The 27,731-nt window shown below is 35.9% G+C and overlaps 1 protein-coding gene across 2 annotated transcripts; it reads right to left on the bottom strand.

Annotated features, from left to right (window-relative positions):
* Positions 1-717: 717 nt before the first annotated feature.
* LOC127855470 (calpain-B-like) lies at positions 718-27,574 on the bottom strand. 2 transcript variants are annotated; one of them, XM_052391064.1, is made up of 14 exons: positions 20,203-20,601; positions 19,511-20,023; positions 19,216-19,336; positions 17,750-17,896; positions 17,164-17,307; positions 15,768-15,961; positions 15,201-15,369; positions 14,731-14,820; positions 14,249-14,337; positions 10,581-10,753; positions 9,853-9,969; positions 8,649-8,788; positions 5,834-6,045; positions 718-5,291 (listed from the first exon to the last, which is right to left on the bottom strand). In XM_052391064.1, the coding sequence occupies exons 3-14, from the start codon at positions 19,279-19,281 to the stop codon at positions 5,261-5,263; spliced, it is 1,572 nt and encodes a 523-aa protein (XP_052247024.1). In that variant the 5' UTR covers positions 19,282-19,336; positions 19,511-20,023; positions 20,203-20,601; the 3' UTR covers positions 718-5,260. The 2 variants fall into 2 exon arrangements, with proteins under 2 accessions (XP_052247024.1, XP_052247017.1); XM_052391057.1 differs by lacking the exons at positions 19,216-19,336; positions 19,511-20,023; positions 20,203-20,601 and adding an exon at positions 27,209-27,574.
* Between the last annotated feature and the right edge of the window lie 157 nt (positions 27,575-27,731).

Genomic DNA, 27,731 nt, shown 5'->3' with positions numbered 1-27,731 from the left:
TTTTGTGAAAACTTTTAAAATATTCTTGTCATTAACTCTAGGACCTAGAGCTACCATATTTTGTATGTACATGTAGTGAGATATAGTAGTCCTCTACCAAGTTTGCTCAAATTATGCCCCTGGGGTTAAATTTGACCAAGCCCAGGGGGTCACAAAAGTGTACATGTGCTTAAATAGGGCCTATATTTAAGTATTTGCACATGCAGAGAATATTTGTTTCAGCCTTTTTTCAGCAGTGGAGCAATACAGGGCCATCATGGCCCTCTTGTTTTTAATCAAGATGATTCAATGAAAAAAAATATAAAAAGAGATTTTTCAAGATCGTGAATATCAAATTCAATGAGTTGTAGATAAACAAAATTCTAGCAAGGCTTACACATGCTAGGCATACTTAAAGGATGCATACAAACATTATAGGAATAATGCATTCACAAACCCTTCATATGCAACACTTAAAACAAAATCATATGGTCCCTTCTATGATAGTACAAAAGGGCAATATCATATGAAGTTTTTTTTAGTTATGTGTAAAACTTGCTCTTACTTTCAATGAATTACTCTTCAGCATTTTCTACTTGAAAAAACGGATTAAAGATGTAAAAAGAATCGATGAAATGTACGCTATAATTTAACAGATAGTACTACTTCTTCAGCACAATTTCAAGACGGTGAGTATTTCGAAGAAATTTCTTTAATAAGGCAGTGGTAAAACCCATCTTAAATAGTGAACATAATTTATTTTATGCAACAAACAATTAAAAACTACAAATTAACAATAACAACATTTATGCCATGCATATATTTGAGAAAAAACATCACTTATCACAATTGGTATGAATGTTCTACATCAATTTTGCATCAGTAATGTTTGTTTTTTATTTTGTTTTTAACAAAACTGATAAATGTATTATTATCAAAAATATTGCAAAACAATGAAATGCAGAAATTGTTTCAAAAGCACTTCCAACTCATTAAAATATTTGTATTCTTTTTTGCTAGCATGAAAATGTGATCAAAAATAGAAAAAAAACATGAGAGACATGATGGTCCTTAAGTGATCGCCAGTATTCACAGCCATCAATTACTTAAGACTTGACCAGGTTTAAGCATGATCTTCATGATGTCACAAAAAAACATTCTGTCCAAGTTATAGAGTAAAATGGGACTCTACAGTGGTATTTTTTTTTATAGATTCAACTGATGTCCTTAAGATGCAAGTGACCAGGATTCAACATTGGCTTAGATATTGTAAAGATCAACATCTTATCAAGTTTGATCTAGTTTGAGTAATAATTGTTGCCTCTAGAAACTTAACAAGTTGCGTGTTAAGATTTAATCTTATGACCTATTTTTTTCCCAAATGATTCATATTTTAATACAGCTTAGGTTTTGCTAAAATACACATTCTGACGAAGTTTCTTCAAGATTGAATCATAAATGTGGCTCTGGAGTTATAACTTTTTTTTTAGATTGGACCTTTTGACCTGGGTTTTTTGCACAAGATCCAGATTTTAGTAATGCTTATGTATTGGTAAAATGAACATTGTGACCAAGTTTCATCAAGATTGAAGTGTTGCTCCAGAGAAGTAACAAGCTCTTTCTATATTTGACCAGGCCATCTAGTGTTTGGATGCAGGTAGCACTGATTTCATCTATTCCTATAAACATGTCAACATAGACATTCCGTCCGTCAATATTGAACCTTAATGTTTCTTCAAGAGCGCTTACTCATTTCATCTTTCAACTGGTGACCAAGTTTTAGAATGTATGTGACCCAGATGCAAACTTGGCTTTGATATTGTAAAGAGAAATATTCTGAGAAATATTAAGTCTAATCAAAATTCATACATGCGGCCTCTACAATCTTACAAAATTTATGTTTTTCAAAGAAATCTAGGTGACTTAGTTTTGGACGCAGTTGACCCAGATTTAAACTTGACCTAGATATTGTTGATATCATCATTAAGTTTCATCAAGATTGGGTAACAAATGTGGTCTTTTTGTAATAAGCTTAGAGTTGATGACACACCAGACACATGACATCACCTGACTGAGGCTGGACCTAAGGAATATCAGCACAGCTCATATTAACTCTTTGTGGTCAGGTGAGCTTAAAAGGATGTATTAATAAGTGATAATGATCAATACAGTATAGCTCTAGAAAAAACAAATATGATAAGTTGTGTATGTATTATTACACTGACTATTTAAAATCTAATATTTATTTTGGTTGATCTGTACAAAAATACACAACATCATTGCACAATGGAAACTATATAAACACCCAGAACCATAACTAAATGCACTATTACAAGAAAAAAGCAACCGCATAATTATTTGAACAGATTGTCGGCAATGTGTTTGAATACCAGTACATGTTATCCTTACATATCAGAAAAGGCACTAAGATGACATTACCCAAGTATCTGTACAGTTGTGATTTGGTTGTCCCAGGTTTCATCCCAACAATAGACTTGGTCTCACGATTTCACACCTACAACGCCAAGTACTGGTTCTACCCAGTAAATGGAATCTAGTGCTTCATTATGAGCCTCAGGCATTTGATGTAATGAAGTTTAAATAAAAGCACTGAACTTAGTTGTATGTCTTTGTAGCTCAAATAAACAAAAACATATTATTTTTCAATAAATCAAAATACCCTTGTAGCATACATACAGGTATTTTCTTATATACTAGTAATTAAAATATTTGGCTCTGTTGGCTTCTCATTATCTTGGAATACAACTCACTGCACTGCTCCTTTATAAAATTGTAAGAAAGTTAATTATATATTGAGGGATATCACAATAAGCTGATATGATAAATATTTAAATTATTATTGCTGTGTATGGCTGCTGATGTACCCTGTGAACACCAACTTTGAATCTGCAAATTAAAGCCAAATGATCAATTTAGGTTGGTTTTTAATTAATCTCTCACTTTATATTTTATGAACTCTACTTTTGGCATGACATGTTTGTGTATGATAATATCATTTAGTGTATGTTTAATAAAAAAAAAAATTCAATTTCTTGAAAATTATATCTATTTTTGTAACTAAAATAATGCATGCAATTTAGAAATATATATTTTAATACTTACAAAATGTTTAACACACTTAGGAAATGCAGGCATATAAAAATTCCTGTACATCATTTGAGCAAAGGAATAAATTACCTTGAGCATTTGTAGAAAAAAAAGAAGATAAAAGGTTATGATGCAATTCTCTAACAATACTAAATTTAAATTAATTATCACATACCAGTGATTATCAAAATCACATTACTACAACATGTAACACTAAAACAAGATGACCATCACAGTGTTACTCAAACACAGTAGACATCTAAATATTTCATAATGAAAAATCTGGAATAAATATCACAACATCAATGAAAATAATTTAAAATAAATAAGTACATGTACACAATCGCAATGTTATCCATCAGAAACATTTGTCACTCATTTAATGTCAGCTATCCATCTGCATTACACAATAAATACAACACATAACTGTAACACTATAGACAATCTCACCTGACTATTTAGTAAGATATGTTTTAAATGAGAAGAACAGAATACATTTATCATACTTAAAACTAAAAGTATAACTTCTTCATAAAAAATATTAAAGGATTTCCTTGAAAGTTTGCTCAAACTTTCTGGTAAACCCTCAATAAAGTACCAAAAGTCCCATTTACCCATACACGTTTTTGTACAAAATATAATATATTGTTATGCCGAATAACAAAGAAAACAAAGAGTTAATTCAAAATTTCTACTTTTACTTTCAGTTTCAGTTTCCTTATCAATTCTATTACAACAAAAGCATATATTCATTAATATCATATGCAATCAACAATAAAATATCCGTACCTGCATCTTATTCTGTAGTTAGTTTATAATAATATGTTTCTTGTTATTAAATTATTTATCTTGACCGGATGTTAACTTTTCAAATCAATATTCCAAACTGAAAAAATTTTATTTTTGAAACTGCTATTTATACTTTTTCGGCTGTGACGTCAATGACGCATGACGACCGTTAAAGTAAAAATATCTACCAATGAACATAATATGAAATGGCGGATTTAATGAATGAGATGCAAGCGTTAACAACAATATTATACAAATACAATGACAAAAACGTAAGTTAAGCTATAGACATCGGTTGAAATATATAAATATGATGTTTATGCATATTGTGAATAACAAGTTATTTTAATAATAAGCTTTTTAATTTAATAATGAGTATTTGTTTATGTTACGCTTTGTATAACAGAATGGGTGGGGTAACGGTCTAGCAATATATATATATATGGTTGGGAGTGTTGGTAAATACATTAAAGCTTGCTGACGAAGTGTTTTGCCAACTGAAACTTGGACTTCATACAGGGGAGATATGATTTCTACTTGACCAGTTCATGGTGCTTTACATTTCAAGTAGCAATCTTATTTCAAGATATAAAGGTGCTTAATTCTTGTTAAAAAACAAAAGGTAACACAAAATTATCTTTAAATAACTCAAGTTCATCATATGATTTGTATTAACAGCATTGTTGCATGCCTATATAAAGATGACAATAGCCTAAGTGAAACTCCATATAATGAAAAAGTATTGTTTTTTATTTATTTAAAAAGAAATTGTTCACATAAATTGTATGTACACATAAAATGCATTTACATATTTACTACTACTAGTATACATTTATGTTAAATTTGGATTAGGGAAGATAACTCTAATCCAGTTTTAAATTAACTGATTGTCATTTGAATACTTAAAACACAAATGTGTACTATTTTTAAATCCTATATATTTTCTGTAAGAATGATGTTTTTTCAAAAACTGTTTAAATGTTCAATGTTTGAAATATGGTACTTAAGAGAAGGGCTTTTAGACCTAATTTTCTAAAAAGAAGGAAAATTATTGCTCATAATAAGTTAGGAAAATATAAAAATAATAGGTAAAAGTATGTCCTGCTTACAGGACTTCTAATGAAAACACCTAACACTATACACAAAGATATTAATTCTGAAATACATAAAGCAATACATAAACTTGGAAGGAAGGGATTAAAATATGTTCACAATACAAAAAAATGCTGACTTAAATGTGTATCCTGACTGAACAAAACATCCGTACGGACAGGGTCATGTTTATGCAGAGCGTGCATAGGAATGTAGTCACTTCTGGAATATGGTGGGTTGATCATACATCAAACAGGTTTAGAATTCAATGTTTGAAAATATAATGTGAGTGTCATTGTTCTGGAGCATTTCTTGCCAATGGCCTGAAAAAACCCAGAATGAAACATTCAATTTGTGAACAAAAGTTGGAAAACATATAATCATTTTATGACTGACTGTTTTTTATCATAGAAAAACTGCCTCAGCACAAAATCAAGTCTCTGTCTTAAGTAACATTTACTTCAGCCTTGATCTAAAGCTATACATGCATGTAAACTACAGAATCATGTAGGCTTACTCCAATACTTCAAATCAAGGTCATGTTAATGAACTAAATTTATTTTATTGTAATGCCTTAGTGGCCCTGTCTTTGACCCAAATCATTTAAAATGCAATTCCAAGCTATGTCTGTTAGCAATCTAATCACAACGTAAGTGCAATAAAATAAATCATAAGTTATTGAGCACAAAAGGTTTTTCTATTTAAGATTTTAAATTTATTTGTTTTAAAAAATGTGGTGTTAGTTTGCTCCACATTTATGATGTTCTCTTCATGTACGGACCAACAAATTGTCCTACCAATAGAGAGACAATTACCAGTTCACCATTTCATCTATCTACAAAACTACCCAATATGCCATCCTCACCCTGTAAGTTTGAACTGTTTTTCCCCAAACACTCTCAACATAAATGCAGCCTCGTCGTCAACCTTGTATGGTGAAGGAATGATCACATAGTTGCCTGGATCTAGCTCAAATCGACCGCTTACTTCTCTAGTGTTGATGTACATCCCAGATTTCCCACAGTCCGGGTGATACTTGAAGTATGTTGCTGGAAGAGCTTGTGAGATATCCTCGATCTAAAAATGGCAAGATAATATTGACTTATTCAAACTGTTTCATATCAACTGTTTATTTACGATCCTTGTGACATGTGAACATCAAATTAGAGAAAATTGGCAATTTTAATTTTAGACTGAGTTGACCAAAAAACAGATTTGTGTTTCAAAGGTAAGCAAGGCAATTAAAGAGGCGGCTATATACCTCGCCAAGATTCTTTTCACCTTTAACTGGTGACCTTTACTAAGTCGGCATGATTGAATCATGACATCTGAACATTTTATGTATGACCCTAGCCTTTCATGACAATCCTTCAATGGCAATAAGTGATATGAAGCATAGACAAACAAGAGTTGCGCGGTCGGAGGCATATGCCCTCCCCCCCCCAAACAGGACTTTAAACTAGTGACCCCTACTTCAATAGGGGTCATCTACTGTCCAAGACCAATGCACATTGGGAAGTATCAAGCAAATCAGTCAATATGTGACGACTTATTGATCGGAAACGATATTCACACTTCTTGGGACAGTGACCTTGACCTAGTGACCCCAATTTCAATAGAGGCCATCTACTGTCGAAGGTCAATGCACAAGTGAAGTATCAAGCCAAATGGTCAATTCGTTGACGAGTTATTGATCAAAAATGAAATGTTCTTCTGACAGACCGACCGAGATCTAGCAAAACAATATACCACCTCTTCTTCGAAGGGGGGTATAAAAAGGAAAGCTAAACTATTGACCTTGAGTCAGCTTGACTGACTCATGCTTTCGGTACAATTTCTTAATGACCATAACACTGTAATAAAGATTCAGGGAAACCCTAAAACAGGTATAGGAGATATAGAGAGGAAATCATAATGGATGACCAAACTTTTTACCTTTAAGCATGACCTTGACCTTAAGCTGCTGTAACTGACTCTGGCTCTCTTTATTGTCTGAATAACCTTGCTATTTTATTATCATGAAAATTTTTTGATTGGTAAAGAAGACATGGAGCGGACAACAAAATAAAAGCTATAACTTTTTACCTTGAAGTTTGACTTCAACATTTGGCCAGCTTTACTGTACATTTAAAGTTTTATGAAAATCCTTTTAAGGTTATAGGAGGTATTAAGCAGACATGAATATGGAGGTTCAAGCCTCTAATCTGGCAGTATGATCTTGACCTATGGCTTGCAGAACTGACTTAAGACTTAACCGCATCCCCTAAATACCCTTAACATTGTTATGCAAGTTTCCTTGACCTTGAAATAGCTGGCAAACATACCTGCACATCATCTCAATGCAGGCAGCATTAGAGGCAAGTTTGATGAATATTCATGAAAGGATTATAGGAGATATGGATTGGACACAGATGGACAGAAAATTGAATTTCTATAATCCTCTCTGTTTTTACCTGTGGATTAATAGCATACAACATCACCAGTAAAATTTTAATGTCTCAAACCAGCTTGGCTTGAATTTCTGGTTGGATCGAATTCTCCTCAAAGCACCATTTTGTATTGCTATTTATCCATATAAATTTATGTCATTTGTCTCAAACTTGCAAAGGTCAAATTATTGGATGACTTGAACTGTTTTCTCAGTCCCAGTCACCATTTTCACACCTTTTGTTTTTTTGGACTGGAACTCGCCATGAGATGCACAAAGCTGTTTATTGATTAGGATTTAAAATTGCCACGCTATCATTGAATTTTATCATACCTTTTGCAAACTCATCGTCACAATGATTAATTGATTTGAGTAAAAAATTGTCATTGAAAAAATTATTAATTCATTTGAAAGAAGAAAGGGAACACAGAATTTTCAAAACATCTACAAAGTCATTTTGATGCAATTGAAAAACGTATATATCTATGACAATTCAGAAACACCACACAAACTGACATCATGTTATTCTTTATAAATAAACATAAATTAATAACTGGTGTTGCGTTATATTTCTGTGATGTGCATATAGTGCCTTTTAACGTTTTGTAGGGCTGTTTCTTACATGTACCTGTAAATGTGATTGGTTCAAACAAGCAGATTTAATATACATTTATATCATGATATGTTTTAAATGTATGTGTAGTTGTTTTTTTAATACCAGTATTTATTAATAAAATAATAATTAATATTTGGTTCTTTTTCATTCATAAGCAGAAAGTAGTTAGGAGTTTCTGCAGTATGACTCAAACTTTTCTTGTTGAACCCCTCGAGTTCAAGCCATCGGGTTTTCACTGTACTTAAAATTCTTTGGCAAACCAAAAGGTGGACTGGTTAATAAACACAATCGTGAATCAGATCAACTGATGCACTCAGAGTCATGATCAAACTCACAATCTCTTGGCTGAAAAGCTGATACCATATTCTATTCCACTGGTACAGTTGCTATGAGAGACAAGTTCCCTTTGTGTATACTATCTATGACATACACAACCAGTTGTTATAAGTCAACGTAGACACATGTTCTAGTAAAAGCAACAAATACATGCACAAATACATTATAATACAAAAACCAACTATATTAGAATTAACTCCCAAGTCTATCCTCATATTTAGGGATTCGCCCATTGATATTCACAGCAAAAACCACAAAGTCATGTATTTTACGATAAGACATAATGCCAATGATACTGACTGTGTAAATCATGAATCCAATCTGGTGTTTCATGATTCTAGAGTTGCGTTTTGGTGGCCATGTCCGCTCCTGTAGAAGAGAGATCACAATGCTACACTTCCCCTCAGTCTCTGGGTCGTCTGTGTCCTCATTGAACTCATCTGCAAACACAGGCATCCAAAGAGCAAATGAAAAAGGTATATGAGCAAAGTTGGCTATGAAAAATAGAGCAAAATCGTTTATTTGTAAGCATTAAATTGTGTTGTATTTTTTAATTAAATTTTGTGGACACATAAAGGTGTGGATTTCTGTTGTTGTTTTTTGTATCAAAACACTTTGGATAGGTAATTTGCCTTTGTGTATGTAATACATGTCCCTGATTAACCACAGTGGCGAGAGGTTGTCATTTACAGGAGCAAAAGGCCCTCTTCATAACATTACAAGAATTGATAGTAACATGCCTAGTTTCTTAAATGACAATAAACTCATATACTTTCATTAAGTGATAGTAAAGGGCCTTATATCTTACAATGCAAATTAACTTGTCTAAATGTTGTCTCTATGGTGAGTTTTTTTTTAAATAATAGACCATGTGATGCAGTTTTCAAACGCAACCAACCCAGAGTCACACTTGGCCAAGATATTGTGAGTAAGTTTCATTAAAATTTAGTCATAAATGTGGCCTTTTGAATGATAGCAAAGCTTTTAGTAAGTTTTGACCTGGTGACCTAGTTTTGGGATGCACATGACTGAGTTTGAACTTGGCAAATGTATATATTGTCATGATTAACATTCTGATTGAGTTTGATCAAGATTGTGACCTACTTGTGGCTCTAGAGTTATTCAGGTTTTTCAAAGACTTGAACTGGTGACCTAGTTTTTGGACGCATGATTCAAAGTCAGCACAGATATTTTTACCTTTAAACAACAACGGGCTGAACCTTATTGGCACACAACAAACCATGCACAGCGGACTTAAGTTGATCACATAAGCTCGGGTGAGCAAATGGTGCTAAGGTTAGCTAAAAGAGGAATATCAATTTATGAGAGAAAAAAAAAGATCTATTATAGCATATTTTAAACAAAAAATTAAGTAGTTTACTCTGAAAATTTCTCAATAAATGTTACCACCTTGCTTTGTAAAGGGGTATAAATACTAGGGATTGATAGCAGATTTCAAAAGATCAAATAAATAAAAAGTACTGTTAACAAGAACTGCCCTTACCTGGTTCATTCAAAATAAGTAAATACTGGGGGTTTGTAGCAAAGTTCTGAAGGTCGTTCCTGCTTCCTCCTGCTGATATGCCCTTTACCCACTGACCTCGAATGACTTCAACATGACCTATTGTTATCATTTAAATAAACATTGCCCATTGACAGTTTTAATCAGAATATTGATCCATTTATTATTTTACTGTTAAAATAATTGATCTTACCGGTATGCAACAATGTTTGCATATGAAGTAAAAAAAATGCCATACAAACAATGTTTAGACATTGTCTAGATATGACCTTCAGCATACATGATGGATTTAAATAAGTTATTAACCTTTATTTGTAAACCTAACCAAAAAAAATATCAAGCATAGAAGTTTTATGCTTCTTCTTGCTCAAAGAACTTGTATACATGACGCACCAGCTAATCAAACACGCACAATATTACAAATTGACTAACTGCCAAATGTGAAAACCTTTTTGAAATAATTATTTATTTATTCAATTAAAAACATCTTTTTTTTAGTTTTTGATTTTGTTATTTTCTCAATAAAAGTAAGTCCCTTTGACATAGTCATGGCTGAAGTTAAAGAATACAAAAAATACAGAAATCTGGAAAACTTTTGAAAATATACTTAACTTATAGTCTTAAAATATTTAATGTTTGACAAAATATTTAAAAACTACTCAAATTAGCAATGCACAGTCTCTATAAAACCACCATTTGTATCAGCCTACCTGCCTGATCAGACAAACCGTGCCCGTCAAAGTCAGGCCCTGTCAGACAGATTGTCACCTCTGAGAAATGCTTGCAGAAATCACGGAACGACATCCAGAACTCCCCGTCATCTTTGGACCGCAAACCCAGGTGCTCCTTTGTCCTCTCATCAACCCAATTCCAGTTGACATCACTAGCAAGGACACAACACACACTTCTCATCAACCCAATTCCAGTTCACATCACTAGCAGGAACACAACACACACACACATTATCAGGAATATGACATCTTTTTAGCTATTTATATTCACTATCAAACTTGGAATCTGAGCAAGCCTTGTTAAAACTTCACAAACATGTGTAAGTACAGCAGCTGCTGCGTGCTTATTTTGATGTAATTGTATGTGTGAATATGCTTACAGTCACAGTCATTTCAATCTAGGATGAATAGGCTATATACCTTTAGTGCCTCCAACCAAACTGAAGCTTAAGTATGGTACAAAGCAACTGAGGGTGTATATCCCTATGCTACAAAAAAGCCCATAAATATGAGTCGTGTTCTGAGAAAACTGGGCATAATACATGTGCGTAAAGTATTGTCACAGATTAGCCTGTGCAGTCCGCACAGGTTAACCAGGGACGACACTTTCCGCTTTTATGGTATTTTTAGTTTCAAGGAAGTCCCTTCCTACCGAAAATCAAGTTTAGGCAGAAAGTGTCGTCCCTGATTAGCCTGTGCAGACTTCACAGACTAATCTGGGATGACAATTTATGCACAAGCATTATGCCCAGTTTTCTCAGAACGCGACTCATATATATGACTGTTACCTTTTAAAGTTCATAGCTAGTCGGGTATAATGCAACCCACGGTTATAATGTCATGTACTAATAAAAGTAACTCTGTAAATTATATACTTAAGTAAATATCAGGGTTTTTTTTCCACTTTTTGGGAAGATAGCCCATGGCTTTGGAATTGGGAATTTTATCGGCATTTTCATGAAATTGGGAAAATAAATTCATTAGCATTTTGTTCCACACAAAAAGTCCACTGATTATGGAAATACTAAATTTGATATAACCCTTTATAATCATTCAAATTAAAAGAACAAAATCATATAATACTTTGTTAGATGTAATTGAATTAAATTTGAGATAAAATATACATTAGACATCTTTCTAAAAAAAAAAAAAATAAAAAAAAAAATTATTATAATTTTTTATTTTTTTTTGAAATTGGGAATTTTTTGCCACATTTTGGGAAAAAAGTATACTTTTTGGGATTGGGAACATAGCCGAATTTCGGCTATAAAATCGGGCCAAAAAAAAACCTGAATATCGTTTGATGGATATCTTAAATTAATCTAACTTGAACAAAAAAAGAGGGCCTAAAAGGCCCAAAGTCGCTTACCTGAGATAACAAGATATTATTGGGACAAATCTTCTGACCAAGTTTCATGAAGATCGGAAAATAAATATGGCCTCTAGAGTGTTAACAAGGTTTTACTATAGCCATATAAGGAAAAATGCCCCGCCCCCCGGCAGCCATGTTTTTCAACCAAACGGCATCATTTTTTAACTCTTCCAAGATATTATCGGGATGAATATTCTGATTAAATTTCATGAAGATTGGACAGTAAATGTTGCCTCTAGAGTGTTAACAAGATTTTACTATAGCCATATAAGGAAAAATGTCCCCCCCTTGGAAGTCATTTTTTTCAAGCAAACATAATTATTTTCAAACTCATCCAAGATATCATTGAGACAAATCTTCTCACCAAATTTCATGAAGATTGGACAATAAATGTGGCCTCTAGAGTGTTAACAAGGTTTTACTATAGCCATATAAGGAAAAATGCCCCGCCCCTGGTGGCCATGTTTTTAAAGCAACCAAAACTATTTTCGAACTCATTCAAGATATCATTGGGACAAATCTTCTGACCAAGTTTCATGACGATCGGAAAATAAATGTGACCTCTAGAGTGTTAACAAGGTTTTACTAACGCCATATAAGGAAAATAGCCCTGCCCCCGTGGTGGCCATGTTTTTCAACCAACTGGCATCATTTTTGAACTCGTCCAGTTATTATTGGGATGAATCTTCTGACCGAGTTTCATGAAGATCAGACTATAAATGTGGCCTCCAGAGTGTTAACAAGATTTTACTATAGCCTTATATTGCCATATAAGGAAAAATGCTCCGCTCCTTGGCGGCCATGCTTTTCAAGCAAATGTAACCATTTTCGAACTCATCCAAGATATCATTGAAACCAATCTTCTGACCAAATTTCATGAAGATTGGAAAATAAATGTGGCCTCTAGAGAGTGAACAAGGCAAATGTTGACGTCGCGAAATGGACAACGCACGACGGACAACACACGACGGACAAAAGGCGATCACAAAAGCTCACCATGAGCACGTTGTGCTCAGGTGAGCTAAAAAAAAAGCATACACAAACAAAACAGCAAACAACACAATATGCAACGCATACAATGCTTAAATAAAAAAAAATATAATCAAGATGATGCACTCAATAAATGCATGTGCCCCTATTCAAAGCTTTGCCAGTATTGATTCATTTTAAGTCTTAGTCTAAATGTTGGTCAATATCAACGTAAAAATCGTCACGTGTTGTGGGTGTGTTGAGAGAATTCATTGAAAACATCCACTCAAGTACAAATGTAACAAGCATAATGATGTTAAATTGTTAAAACAAAGCATCATTTTGGGCTAAACAAAAAACTTGAACCTTATGCATTGGTGCACAAGTAGGTCAATGTCAAGGTTACAATCAGGGCAAATGATGTGGATGTGTTGATGGTGTTGAATTGATGATCACATATTTGTATGAAGCCTTTTCATTGTTATTAGAAACATGTCATTTTAGGTTAACCTTGTACACACAGAAGAACAAAAAACAAACGGACATGCAATTTTCTATATGACCCCTCCTTCTGAAGATACTGTGGGCATCAAAATGAAATTTAAATGAAAAATATTTAAATTACCTCAACAACTTTACATGACGTACTAAAATACACCAATGGTGAATGGAAAATACTAAAATAACCATAAGACAACTGTAAGCCAGGTTTATTGCTTCTTTAATCAGGGATTTGAGATACAAGCCTACAGTTCACAACAATTCTTAAGGAATAATTTAAGTCACTTAATTTGTTGACTTGTACCATTATTTTAAATAATGGTAGAAATCAACATATTAAGCGACTTAATTCAATTATTTAAAACAAGAGCACCGCATAACGGGTGCCACCCTCGGCTACGGTGCAGTTTTGAATAAATGAAAGCTAGTCAGAATATTTTTGTTTAGAGGTCACAGTGACCTTGACCTTTGACCTAGTGACCCCAAAATGGGTGTGACGTGTAGAACTCATCAAGGTGCATCTACAAATGATGTTTCAAAGTTGTAGGTGGAAGCACTTTGATTTTAGAGCCAATGATATGTTTAGCAGGACACGGATGGCGGACAACACGACGAGCTGGCTATGACAATACCTCGGGTTTTCTCCAAAAATACCGAGCTAATAACACTGTGTTATTTCAAATAGCATTTATGTGATTAACTTCATATCTAATGGTACAGATGAGTTTTATTTATAACTATTTTCTTAAGCTAATCCTGTGAAATCCTTCTTCAGAAATTTGAGAAATCCTAGCTTAGCTCTTACTTGTCGCTCCAAGATCCCTTCCACTCAGTACCATCTGCCCACGGATTCATGATCCTCACGAGCTTGTCCTCACCTCTCTTGTGAGTGACCTGTTTCCATGGCAACCACAGAACATGCAATGCAATACATTTATCTAGCAACATTTGGGTCATGTATTATCAGATACTGATCGACAAAATAATGATAGGAGTGAAGTATGCACTTTAAAAAAAATTAGATGATAATTATTTTATAAAAAACCATGTCAGACCTTATTGTATTGTATTCTTAAAGGTGATACCATACAACATTACCCAGTAAACACCCTTTGAGGCACTCAATTATGATTGCTAATGCTTATGCAATTTATCTGATGTTGTCTAAATAGATGTTAAAGCAACTACCTGAGTTTAAGAAATGTTTTCTTCTTCAATAAGATTTTTGAAAATCTGGCTAAACCGTTGGTTTATAATAATATCAAGAACAAAATTGTGTCCCCATACCTTTCTTATCTCTGTGATTGTATAGGCATGGCCAGCTACCAGTCCGTTTGGGTCCAAGTTGACTATAACATCGTCCCCTTGCATTGTTCCCTGCAAGCCATACATTCACACTGTAGCTGAAACAACTAGGTAAGTGGGTATATTTAATTTGGACTACTATGGTTACTGTATCATGATTTTCATGTACAGCAATTGCTTTAACTATGATTCTGCGTCAAGGTGGAATAAAAAAGAACATATGTAGATGTCTGGGTAGGATATTCCCTGTCCACAAACGACACCACAAAACCTCGCATGACTTGACCACACTACGGATGCGCAGGCTGGTTTGGACCTACACTGGCATAAGACCCATTTTTGCATGAAACAGCTTATACAAATTAAATTTGAATCTGATGTTCAATTTCAAATTACGGAAAATACGATATGCTATTAAGCAGTAGTCCCTTAAAAGCACTTAAAGTAAATACCTTTTTAGAACAGGTAATGAAAGCCTTGGATGCACTAGCGCGCATGATTTGTCGATAGAGGTTTGGATCCTTTCCTTGGATCTCGTATCTCTGGGCTAAACCCCCTGTGAGATCTACAAGTGCATCCATTGTCTGACCTTGCTCAATAGCCTCGTAGGAACCATGGAGTCTAAAAGGAAGCAAACTAGAGTTACAGGTTTTCATCGAGGAGAATGCCTTGGCATTACACCAACTCCTAATACTTAAATGGCATTTTTGAAACTGTAAGTGCATCTTTCTCATTTCCCTCATACTTTTCAAAGCTTTATTCACAAAACATTCACAAAACATTATGTCAAAGGCGTATTTGACCATGTCATCACTGATTTAGTATTTTTTTATGCGCTGTGGAATGGCTTGATTTTATTTGGTAAACCTGTTAGATTAACAAAATTCATAAGGGCACTCTTCTCGGCAACAAACTATATTGTTTAAAATCTGTTAATACAGTAGCTCTATTGAAAGGTCAAAGGTTAACAATTGTACCAAATATGACTGCTTAATTTAAACAATATTTAATCTACATACTTTGCATATGCTTTCTCTATCAGCGACACCCAAAACTCGGATGGGTTTGTACACGAAGCGTATATCAATTTCCCACTGACAGTGGGCAGTCTGTCATCAATGTACACGTCAATCCACATGCCGAATCTCCAGAAGCGGAAACACACCATCCCCTGGTATCCGTCTCCATACAGTGGCTGATTCTTCAGCATCACCTGGCGCAAGGTGGAATTAGTGGAGTAATCAAAAGATAATCCACTTATAACAGATTCAATGACGTGCTTTGGAATTATCAATTCACATTTCAGTCATGTCAGATGAATCATGGGAAATTCTCAGGTAACATTCCATTCGCCAAACTGTGATGTTCATCGTCCAAAAAGGTTACAAAAATGCGTTTGGGGGCAGAGTTTACTGGTGAACATTATTTTTGATTGACGTCGGAAATGAAGAAAGAGTTCACAATTTTACCATTTACAGAATATACAATGGGAAATAGAACAGTACATTAAGGACAGTTTGGGGCATCATCATCATCACACCTTTTTACTGTAAGCAATTGTTACTTATGAAAATTTAATTGCAAATGTTGAGCAACTATTTACTTACTGCCAATAAGTTGTGAAAAACAATACCTGCCAAGAATTGATGCGGTACCAATTTAATTCCAGCACATGCTTCAGCCACGTGATAATTACCATTCAATGTACATGTATGGCATGTAAAAGCCGTGTTTAAAAACACCACATGTTTCTTAAGAAAGAACGCAAAATTATTGCTGTCATCTGCAATGTCAAGTGCCAAGCATGAAAAGCGTGTGTTTGCAAAAGACAATGTGCTGTAACTAAATATAGACTAGCAACTCAGAACTTGCAGTATTTTAGACTGAAGAAATAATGTTTGAATAAATCATCTATTGCAAATATACTTAAATGTCAATTCACAATTAATACAGTAAATGTATCTGTCAAGAACCAAAAAGCACCAGACTACTTCATTTTGCAAGTCATTTATAAAAAATATTGGGGAGAGGGGAGGAGGGAGCAGATAGGAGTTACCCATCGCAGGACCCATCTAATCAAAGACTTGGGTGTCTGAAAACAATCTTGGGAACGGCTCTAATATTGTATATTGTTACTGCCAATACATGAAAAATAAATTTAAATGAAATGAAAAAAAAATGAAATGATCTATTCAATTTGAGGTTACAAATAATTTATTTAAATGCTGTTTGATTGATTTTTTAATACAATGCTTGTTGATACCAATAAATTTATGACAATAATTATGTGTTCATTGAGCAAATTAGATTATTATGAGGGTCTTCATCGTAGCGCTGAAATTTGGCTTCTACTTTTTTCCTTAGGGCCAACCTAGAAAGCATTCTATATGTGTTAATGTCTGGTTGGTACCCTACTTTGCTCATCAAGGCTGGCCGCTGGTGGATGACGGCAGCACAAGAGGACAGGAACCAACAATCTCCAAGCTTTCCCTGGCGAATGTCATCTCGTGTAGCACCCTCCAGAATAAGCTGGGGTTTCTGCCATTCCTCTAAAATGTCCTGAAAGAAAAGAAAATTGAGAGGTCACTAAATTGTATTTTGAGTTGCTCTTTTATATATATTACCTTCTGTGTTGATTATGTTGTATCTAACAAAAGCATTGGTTCACATTTCAATACAGAACAATAATAAATTACCTTCAAAAAGAAAATAAATGTTATTGCTTAAATAATTATGAAATCTACACAGATATAGACTTTTATAAATTGCAACTTGCCTTTTGTCATCACTTTGAGTCTAGATTCCATTTAAAAGCAAAGAAAATATAAATGTTCAGGTGAAAATATTATAACACATTCTTACCCTAGTATAAAATTAGCGTTAAATTATTCATATTTCAGAAACAATTTATTGGACATCAACAACTTAATAATTTATTTTAAAATGTTTATTGCGGTTATATTAGCTCATAGGATTGAATGAACTATTACAATTTATCTACCTTTGGGCGTTTCCAAACAACCGATTTATCTGCAACTAGTTTCTCTTCACTGTAGTACAAAGAACTATTATCAGCTGGGAAGTCAGGATCACAGTACAACTCTCCGTCATTTAAGTGGTTCAAAATCTGGTACACTTTGTCTTTGCTCTTTGAAACAGATTCAAATATATGTTTCTTTGAATACATAAGATCATGAAACAAGGTTTACATGTACTAATGTTGTGTGGAAACAATAACCAAACATACATGTACACATTAATCTACATTTCCATGGATTCCACATTGTAATGGGTCAGTATTGTATGCAACTTTTAGGAAATAAAAGAAAAATACAAGAAAGAAAAGCTAGCTTTGTGGTTTTACAGCTATGATATTGAGAATATTTTGATTTTTGAAGATGCATTAAGGTTTTTAAATCAACACTCTTAAGGGGGCGAACAATATGAATTCTGCATTATTCGCTTCAGGGCTGCCTTGTCTGAAAAAACATCCTCCGGTAAGGTCTGATTTGTATGGTAGAAGGCTTTTTCGGCACCAAGCTTTTTTGGCCTAGTTTGTTAATTCAGGTCAATTCGGCACCAAGTCAAAAGTCTCCTAAGTAACAGTTCACGATTTTATCTTGGAGGAGTAACCAACCGATAAGTGCCCTTGGCATAACATAGCCTCTGACATTATCAACTGATATTGATACGGGGTTATTCACCCATGACTAATTCACAACCGCGCGAATCTTCGCTGCCTTGGGGCCATAATCTGGCACTAGTTGGCATAGAAGTTTGGTCAAGGGGCAATTAAGATGTTATCAATAAGGGCGGAAAACAGCAGGTGCTCATGAAAGGGCAGGGTGGCGGCCTTTGGAAAGGGGAGCGTGGCGCAAAATGGCTTTGAAAGGGTGCAGCGCTACAAAAAAGGGCAAGGCGCCACGCCACTCTAAAACGGCCTGGGAAAAACACTACAACATAGTTACAACCATTTATTAAAATTATAAATGGGGCTGTCACAGGCTGAACAAGCCTGGTACTTGGGCCGAATCTGGGTCCGTTCGCCCTAATTTCTGTTCGCCCTAAATCCTGTTCGCCCTAAAACCTGTTCGCCCTGGGTTCGTTCGTTATTATCAAAGCAGGGAAGCAATAAATATAAGGAAATTTGTTATCTTTTTAACATTTTAATATATAAATGACAATTTAAGCTACAAACTCGCCTACATGTGTTAAAAAAACACAAGAAGGCGCTCTTTAACGTGTAAGCGTGTTTGTAAACAAAGCCGTCGAATGCCAGTAATTTTCTCTTATTGTTTATTATATTAATTAATGAAAACTTTATGTTACACCTTTACATTAATCAATACATATGTACATGAAACAAATACAGTGAACAGAACAACAATACATAATATAGTATAATACAATGAACACATTATGCAACACATTTACATTATATTAATTAATGAAAACTTGATGTTACACCTTTCCATTAATCACCCTGCTTCGGGGCCAGGAACTGCTCATCGTTAGTAATGTCCGACATGACATCAGCTACAATATCCATTGCCCGGGCATGAGGCTGTTCCTTGATACGCTGTTTGACCTATAACAAAACATAAATACGATAATGCTTTAATGGGAATAATGCATGTGTGTAAAGTGTCCCAGATTAGCCTGTGCAGTTCATTTAAACGAAAAATTCCATAAAAGCTGAAATTGTCGTCCCATGTTTTAATGAATAATTTAAATATGTTAAATTGCATGTACAATAACTTACAATGGTGGAAGACTTCGCTCGAAGAGGAAGCTTCTGGTCCGCTGGGTGCACGTGCGCATTGGAGCATAGACCAGGGCTCAACATTAACGGTTGTCCTATTGCCCCTGGCAAGTAAAAGTTGGGTCCGGGCAAGTTATTTTATAATTACTTGTTTGCCCGGGCAAATGCATAAATGAACACAGAGCATGTAATTTAGACTTTCATTAGACTTTAATTGCAGTAATCATTTTGTTAAATGATCAAAAATAAAAAAGGTTTTGTGGTGTATTATTTGATCTTAATTAAAAAATATGACATTTACAGTTAATGTGATATTTCATGTTTGGGCAAGCGGCTTTACGTTCAGGGCAAGTAGATTTTCTAAGTACTTGCCCGGCAGGGCAAGTTGGTTTTTCGGTTAATGTTGAGCCCTGATAGACGAAAGTCACTGCCTTTCTGTAAGACTGTCGCGTGACATCGCATCTTTTTGCTTCGCACGCTTCACCGCCAGAGTGTGGAACTCTTGTTCGCATTCTGGAATTATGTGTATTATGTTACATGGCAATCGAGTTTAATATAGTTAAGCACATTTTATGAAAGTCATAATCATTAATGAAGCATTCTCGTAAATTAAGGACTTTCAGGCCGTATGAATATTATAAAATAATACACAATTTTGTATATAGTTAATTAAAATTCATATTCATATTCACCTTCACGCCGTAAGAATATCCGTTGCTAGACACCAGCAATCGGCCGCCTCGTTTACTGCCGTTCTCAATCATGGTGAAAGTTATAGGAACATCTTCTGTCACTGTGTCCGGCAATTCAGGCTCTGCAAGTGCTGTCTCTGTCGGTTCCATTGTCACGTCGATATTGTCACGTCGCGTTATGTTGAATGTCCCATCCAACGGTTCTGGTTCTAGATCAGCGGCGGCATATGATTCATTTATAGATGTCGAGTTGTCCAACGGCTCGAGATCAGCGGCGACAGATGATTCATTTATAGATGTCGAGTTGCCCAACGGCTCGAGATCAGCTGCGACGGTGTTGGTGAGAGCTGTTTCATCTTCATCCGCATCGGTGTCTGTGACTGCCGGCCAGTGTCTTTCCTCACAAACAACAATATTGAATTCGTTATTTAAAAACGTAAATTATTTATATATCATTCACGTTCCATTAATACATCAGTTCTCACTGACAACACGGCTTTAATTACTTAAAATATAGTCCGTAATACAATCTTTGCGTTATATCTCGATACAGATAACTCTATTGATAGTTCTGTTATAATTAATTAATAATAATCTTATTCCTTAATGTATTTATTATAATTGAACATTTTCTTTGAGAGTAATTTCTACACAATTTAAAATATACCGCTCTGTTTCATTTACATAATTTATATTTATTTTCTTAATCATACGCTAATAATCATATTAAAGATAATTTCTAAAAAAAAAAAAAAAACAGTTCTGTTTTATAAACATGATTTATACATGCATCAATACAAAGTACTCTTTAGGATAATAGTTTCAGCTTAATAATCATATTCTACATAACTAATTTCTATATGATTTAGTAATTGTTCTCAATGTTAACTATATAAGGTTAATACGACACTCAATTAATCAATTAACACAGACCGTTATCTCTATAATCTCTTAATTAATCGACACCGATCAATAAAGGCCAGTTGCTACTTCACACCGCGCAATACACGCGAGAATTATTGGAAGTTGATCAGTTTAGTAAATTGAATATTGATGATGTTTTTATTGAGATTTAATGATGTTTATATGAATTTTAAATTTATTTGCCTATGCAGGGATCGACAAGAATACAAGAAATTAGATAATCCGACAGACGGTGGTTATATATTGCTGAATGAAAGAACCATAAACAACGCAAGAAGTTACACTCAAAATCTCATAATCTTAATGACTATATTACACATATTAATGTACAAATAATTGATAAATTTAATATATAAAGCTTATATATAGAATAATAAATGATGCACTTTATATTGTGTACATATTTGTAATATTTTAATTTCCATTTTAACTTATTTAATAATTTTAATTAATCATAATTAATAAAGTTTTACTTAATTTCAATTAACAAAATTTTATAATTACTATTGCATATTTTTTTAAATAACTATTGCATATTGTTTAAAATGACTAGTGCATATTGTTTAAAATAACTATGGCATATTGTTTAGAATAACTATTGTATATTGTTAGAAATACTTAAGGAATTGCGCAGTCCGTATCACGCATTAAGCCCAGTTTTCACAAAACCACATCGGTATACTTTTTGTGCTAGGTGAGCTACAAACTCTAACATATGGAAAAATACATTGATATACTATAATAAAACAGTTTAGTAAGCTAAGAGAGCGAGTAGCAAATTCCAATCTAAATTGTTTACCAAATCAAGAACGCAAACGTAAGCTTCTTTAATTAATTACATCTATTATGGATCAAAGGATATTAGCGCTTAACGCTAATGCGCATACGTCGAAGAATGGTAGCATTTAAATGCTAATTGAAAATGAAATACGATAGAGACAACATTCACTAAGACCGTAATGGACAGAATGATTAATTATTAAGAACTAAATAATTTATCGTACGTAAATGAAGAACCCGTTACCAGTTACATTAGATGGAAATAATGAAATCCTCAAGGAACATTAAAATATATAGAAAAAGTACGTACGATATGTTTTTATTATATGCAAGTGACAAATTAAATTAAACTAACCAGTTCCACATAGCCGATGCTGCCACCGTTCACAAGCGTCGCATGTAATCGCATGTTGTCTTGGTCGTACCTCCAAATTGCACGAAATGCACAACACATTATCCATTTTTGAAATAATAGAACCAGACATTTGAGCTCCATTTTATATACTGTGATAATTCACAGTTAGGTTATTCCGAACATATCAGACAAAAAAGTGTTACCGAAATATAAAAGACGGCGCTCTTTAACTTGTAAGCGTATTTGTAACAAAGGCCAGTAATATTCCTTAATTGCTTATTATATTAATTAATGATGTTGTAAAATACAGATAAACTGCTTTCCACTAATGTCATCAGCTAGGTACCACTTGTCATTGCTTGTTTCGCCCTTTTAAACCTAGGACAAGCTCTAAGTGGTGGGCGGCAGTGTTGATCAGACACTACCCATTAGTGGATGGCTTCCAGCTAATGGCGTTCCTCCTTAGCCACAGCCAGCTGGAGCTTCTTTCTGCTGCCTGTGATACCTTCTTAATGGCCAGCTTTCTCGCCTGTCCCACTATTCCCATATCCTGGAACATCTTTCCCAGCGATTGTGCAGGAAACCCTCTGCATCCCACTTCAATCGGGTAGTTCCATGCTCTCCACCCGGCCTCTCTACATTCCTGGACGAGATCTTCGTACTTGGCCTTCTTTCTCTCATGTGCCTGAGTACATCTTTCTTCCCACGGGACAGTCAGCTCTACCAGAATGATCTTCTTTGTCTTCCCGGAGACCATCACAATGTCTGGGCGTAGGGTAGTGTGGACAATGTCTGGAAACTGCAGCTGTTTCCTAAGATCTGCCCGTAGTTCCCAGTCATTTGTGCTGTCTAGGATACTCGGATGTCCTCCCTTTGTACCCTTCATTACTGTCCCTGCTGGTACAAAGTTGATGTGCTTTGCCCCTGCATGTGCTCGTGCCTTCTTCTTGTGTCTCTCAAGTGTATCCGCTACCTCTCGGAGTACCTGGTCATGTCTCCAGCGGTATCTCCCCTGGGCAAGTGCTTCCTTACACGAGGACAAGATGTGGTCCAGGGTAGCTCTTCCTCCACATAGGGTGCAATCCTGCTGTCTCTATCAGCCCCCATCTCTGGAGATTCGCCGGTGTTGGCAAGACATCATAAACTGTCCGGATCAGGAACTGCAGTTGAAAAAACTGGTACTTCCAGATATCTGTCCATGACAGTTTCCTCCCTGTTGTCTGCCACTTTGTCCAGCTTCCCTGGCTCCCCATCTGGACTGCTTTCACCTTTCTTATCTCTTCTTCTTCCTTTCGGATTTCGCTCTGAACAAGTTCTCTTCTTTGGACTGTTGTGGCTGAACTCCACGGTTGTCTAGTGTTCAAGCCGAGTCCCTGTCTACCTTGACAACTTGTTCCCACTATGTCTTGATGCCTCAGTCGACTCTCTGCCTGCTCAACTGCATTCGATGCTGACCATCTTCTTCCAGTTCTGAACTCTATCCCTGCATTTCTAATGCTCATGTCACTAGAGTCTCGTAGGGTCAACACGAGCCTTGCCTTACTAACTTTGTACTCCTCTACAATTGATGAAAGAGGGAGCTGCAACATTCCGGTTCTGTTGTAGAGTCCAATACTTGTCATACATGATGGAAGTCCGAACCATCGTCTCAGACTCTTGTTAATAATGCTTTCCAAGCTATCAACCGTCGATCTTGGGATCTCATACAACATTAGTGGCCACAGAAGACGGGGCAGGAGGCCATGCTGAAAAAGCCATGCCTTGAACTTCCCTGGTAGGCCTGTTCCCTCTATCTTTGCAAGCCCATTCCTCAGTTGCTGCCTGATGCGCTCTGTGTTATTTCTGCTATCACCCAGTGTGGTATCAAACCATTTACCCAAGCACTTGACGGGGTTGTCAATAAGTGATGGGATATCCTCGCCCTGTACCCTGAGTGTTGTCTTCTGCCAGACTTTACCTCTTCTCAAGATAAGAAATCTTGACTTCCTTGGTTTGAAGGCCATTCTAGCCCATGACACAACATCTTCAAGGGCTGATAGGATCCATCGAGCTAGTATGTGGGACTCTGTTGTGATAGTCAGATCATCCATAAATCCCCTCTGTGGTGGAAGTCTGATATCTGTCTGGGTCTTCGGTCCCCTTGACTCCCTGTCTCCGGCTTTGATGATGAGATTCATAGCAGCGATGAACAGTACTACTGACACTGTGCAGCCGGTTACAATCCCCTTCTGAAGCTGTATCCAGGATGTTGTAAAGTTCTTTGTTGTGAAGCGCATGTTGATGTTTCTGTAGTAGCTTCTGACAATGCTCTGAATATGTTCTGGTACATGGTGGTGTTTCAGAGAAAACTCTATTACCTGGTGGGGTACCGTGCCATACGCATTTGCTAGATCCAGCCATACAACTGTGAGATCTGTCTTGTTGATCTTAGCTTCCCTGATTAACTGGCTAATAGCGCATGTGTGTTCAATGCAGCCAGAGAATCCTGGAACACCTACCTTCTGTGCTGATGTGTCAATGTACCCATTACTGGTCATGAATGTTGTAAGACGCCTGGCAACCACTGACATGAAGATCTTGCCCTCCACATTCAACAATGATATTGTCCGGAACTGTCCAATATCCTTGGAAACCTCCTCCTTTGGGACGAAGATGCCTTCTGCTCGCTGCCACTCCACAGGTACATCTCCTTTACGCCAGACCACCTTCAATAGTTTCCACAACCGTCTCAGCAGTTTTGGGCATGACTTGTACACCTTGTAAGGTATTCCATTTGGGCCTGGTGCTGACTTGGATCTAGCCTTCTTGATTATATCTTGGACCTCCTTGAGGGTTGGTTCTCCCTCAGTAAATGCAACAATGGGCATGGGTACTGGGGCTATGCGTTCATGTCCCTCATTCCGCATATGTCTCGCCTGATCAGAGTGCGTGTTCTTCAGATGCTCTTCAACCTCCTCTTTAGAACAATTCAGCTGTCCCGCTTTCTTCTCTTCAAGGATTTCCTTGCTAAAACCATAGGGATTGGAAAGAAATTGTGATCTTTGTCTGGCCTTCTCCCTTCTGGCTTTCCGTATCCTTTCCGCTTTCCTCAGGTCTTGAAGTCTGCGTCTGGTGTGGTCTCGTAGTTCCTGTAGACCAATTTTCTCTAGCTCTGATGCCTGTCTGTACTGGTTCCCCAAGTTGCGAAGGTCCTTCCTCAACTTCTCTATTTCTATCTGCCGTCTGTTCTTGGCGACTGTAGTCTGCTTCCTTTCCGATGGTGTCACCCCAAATCTTTCCTTCCGGACTGCATATATCAGTCTACACATACTCCTCAGTTTCCTCTCTATTGTTCCAAGTAACACCTGTTCCACGATGCCATCTACATCCTCATCAAACTCCTTCCACTGTTTCTCGTTCATAGCTGGCCATTTGATGCGCTCTAGTCTGTCGTCTGTACGACTGCCCTGGCTACCAAGATCATGTTCTGTTCTTGTAGGCTTATCCACCTGTTCCACCTCAGATTCGTGGAGATCCTCAGCACTGTGGTGTTCTTCCTGGCTGTGGTCCTCCTGTGTCTCACCAGACAAGTCTGTGCACTGTCTCTGCTCCGGATCAGGCTGACAAACCTTCCTAGACCGATGTATCTTGAGACCCCTGGCATTCTTACAGATTTTCCCGCAAACACACTGAGCCGTCTCTGTATAGGCCTCGCCTGTCAATGTCCGTTGTACTAGCCGTGTCGATTCCGTTGTGTCCGTCCTATTGGATCTCTCTTCCACCCCCCCTCTCGGAAGACCCTGGGGGTATCTTTCTGTATGTCTTGTTGTAGCTGTTCTGTGGGTAACTCCTTACGGAGTCATCATCTTGAGGTGCCGGCCCTTGATGCCTAATTCCAGTCTCTCCTGGATGTCCACTGTCTCTCCAGTTGTCACCAATCTATTCCTGGTTGTCATCCAGTCTTTCCTGGAAGTCACTGATTCCTCAGAAATCTAAGGTACAAACTTGCTTACATGTGTGAAAAATCAAAACGGCGCTCTTTAACTTGTAAGCGTGTTTGTAACAAAGGCCAGTTATTTTCACTAATTGCTTACTATATTATAGTAGCAACCCCAGTGATTTTTTCAAACATATTTTTTTGCTTAATGATTATTATCAGATTGTAGGTCTTGATTTGCAGTTTTTAAATCAGTTTGAATTTTTAAAATATCTTGACTGGTTCGAAAGTTATGTCATTTTTTAACTTGCCCAAAATTGACTTTTTAGTGAATTTTTGGCTGAGCATTTTGGAAATAATATGTGCGCGTTTCGCGGACCTCGTTCGTGAAACAAAATAACATTATTTTGCTCTAACTTTTGTTATAATTGTCTTATTTGGTTGAAACTTCTCATTCCTATGTATTTTTTCACAAGGAATCCAATTTTTACATCAAAAATACTATATTTCAACAAACAACAAAGTTATTGTGGTTTAAAAGACACATTTAACAGTTTATTGTCCAGTAAAAATCAATACAGCAGATAAAATACCATACAACAACTTTATACAACATAAATTTTGTACAATACATGTGTATACATAAGCTTTTGCTCTGAAAGTTTAAACAACAATAATGACTTATGTTTCTTGTAGTACATTCTTTGTTTAAAAGAACAATTTCTTGTACAGATTAAACAATTTTTCATAATGTTCATAATTTGGAAAAAACCACTGCCGTCCTGAGTTACTGTCTATATTAATTAATGAAAACTTAAGGTTCAAACTTGCTTATGTGTGTGAACAATCAACTGTTCATACCCCGATATGCACATGATAATATAGGGCGAACGAACGCAGGGCGAACGGACCCAGGGCGAACGTGTAACTAGGGCGAACGGACCCGATACCAATGAGCCTGCAAAACCCAACGGCCGAAAGAGCCTTGTGCCGAAAGAGCCGACACCCATTTGTATTCACATAGTACTTACTGTATAATCAAGAAGATCTTTGAGTTTTCCTGTATTTTTGGTTGATATTTTCGCTTCGTCAAAGTTCGTACGCCTCGAGTAAGATTGGTCGATAGATGATAAATGAGAACTCCCGTTAGCAATTTTATGAGGGTCTATTTCGTCGGAACTACTTCCTGTCCCGTCCTTGCTGCCCCCGGTACCCATTTTGTAAATAACTGCAAAGTCAATAGTGTGCACTCACCACATAACCACAAATTCGTTTATATGCCAAACTTGTTTAAAGTTAACATATTTTCACAACATTGTTTACAAACAACTCCAGGACTACGGCTGTAAAAGTAAATTCTACTGGACATTGATTTTGCAACATTCTTTTCTATTGGTCAATTTACATGCGCTATACAAAAAATCCTTTCTTCATAAGAAACACATCAAAGGTTAAAACAAACACAGTTTTGTTAAATAAACAACCCAATCTGAACGCATCGGACAGTGGGCTACACCACACCGTGTAGCCACGATCGCCGTTATGGCGGAATTG

Source organism: Dreissena polymorpha, chromosome 1 (assembly GCF_020536995.1).
Source record: "Dreissena polymorpha isolate Duluth1 chromosome 1, UMN_Dpol_1.0, whole genome shotgun sequence".
Classification (NCBI taxonomy): Eukaryota; Metazoa; Mollusca; class Bivalvia; order Myida; family Dreissenidae; genus Dreissena; species Dreissena polymorpha.
The sequence above is the reverse complement of the archived record's forward strand: the minus strand, read 5'-3'. Positions and strand labels throughout refer to the sequence as shown.

Excerpts from the sequence above, each read along its gene's own strand:
- LOC127855470 (XM_052391057.1), bottom strand. The coding sequence starts at position 27,394 with ATGGGTACCGGGGGCAGCAAGGACGGGACAGGAAGTAGTTCCGACGAA. Across the intron at positions 14,338-14,730 it reads CAATCACAGAGATAAGAAAG|GTCACTCACAAGAGAGGTGA; the intron begins GTATGGGGACAC and ends CCATGGAAACAG. Across the intron at positions 6,046-8,648 it reads TTGGATTCATGATTTACACA|ATCGAGGATATCTCACAAGC; the intron begins GTCAGTATCATT and ends TGCCATTTTTAG.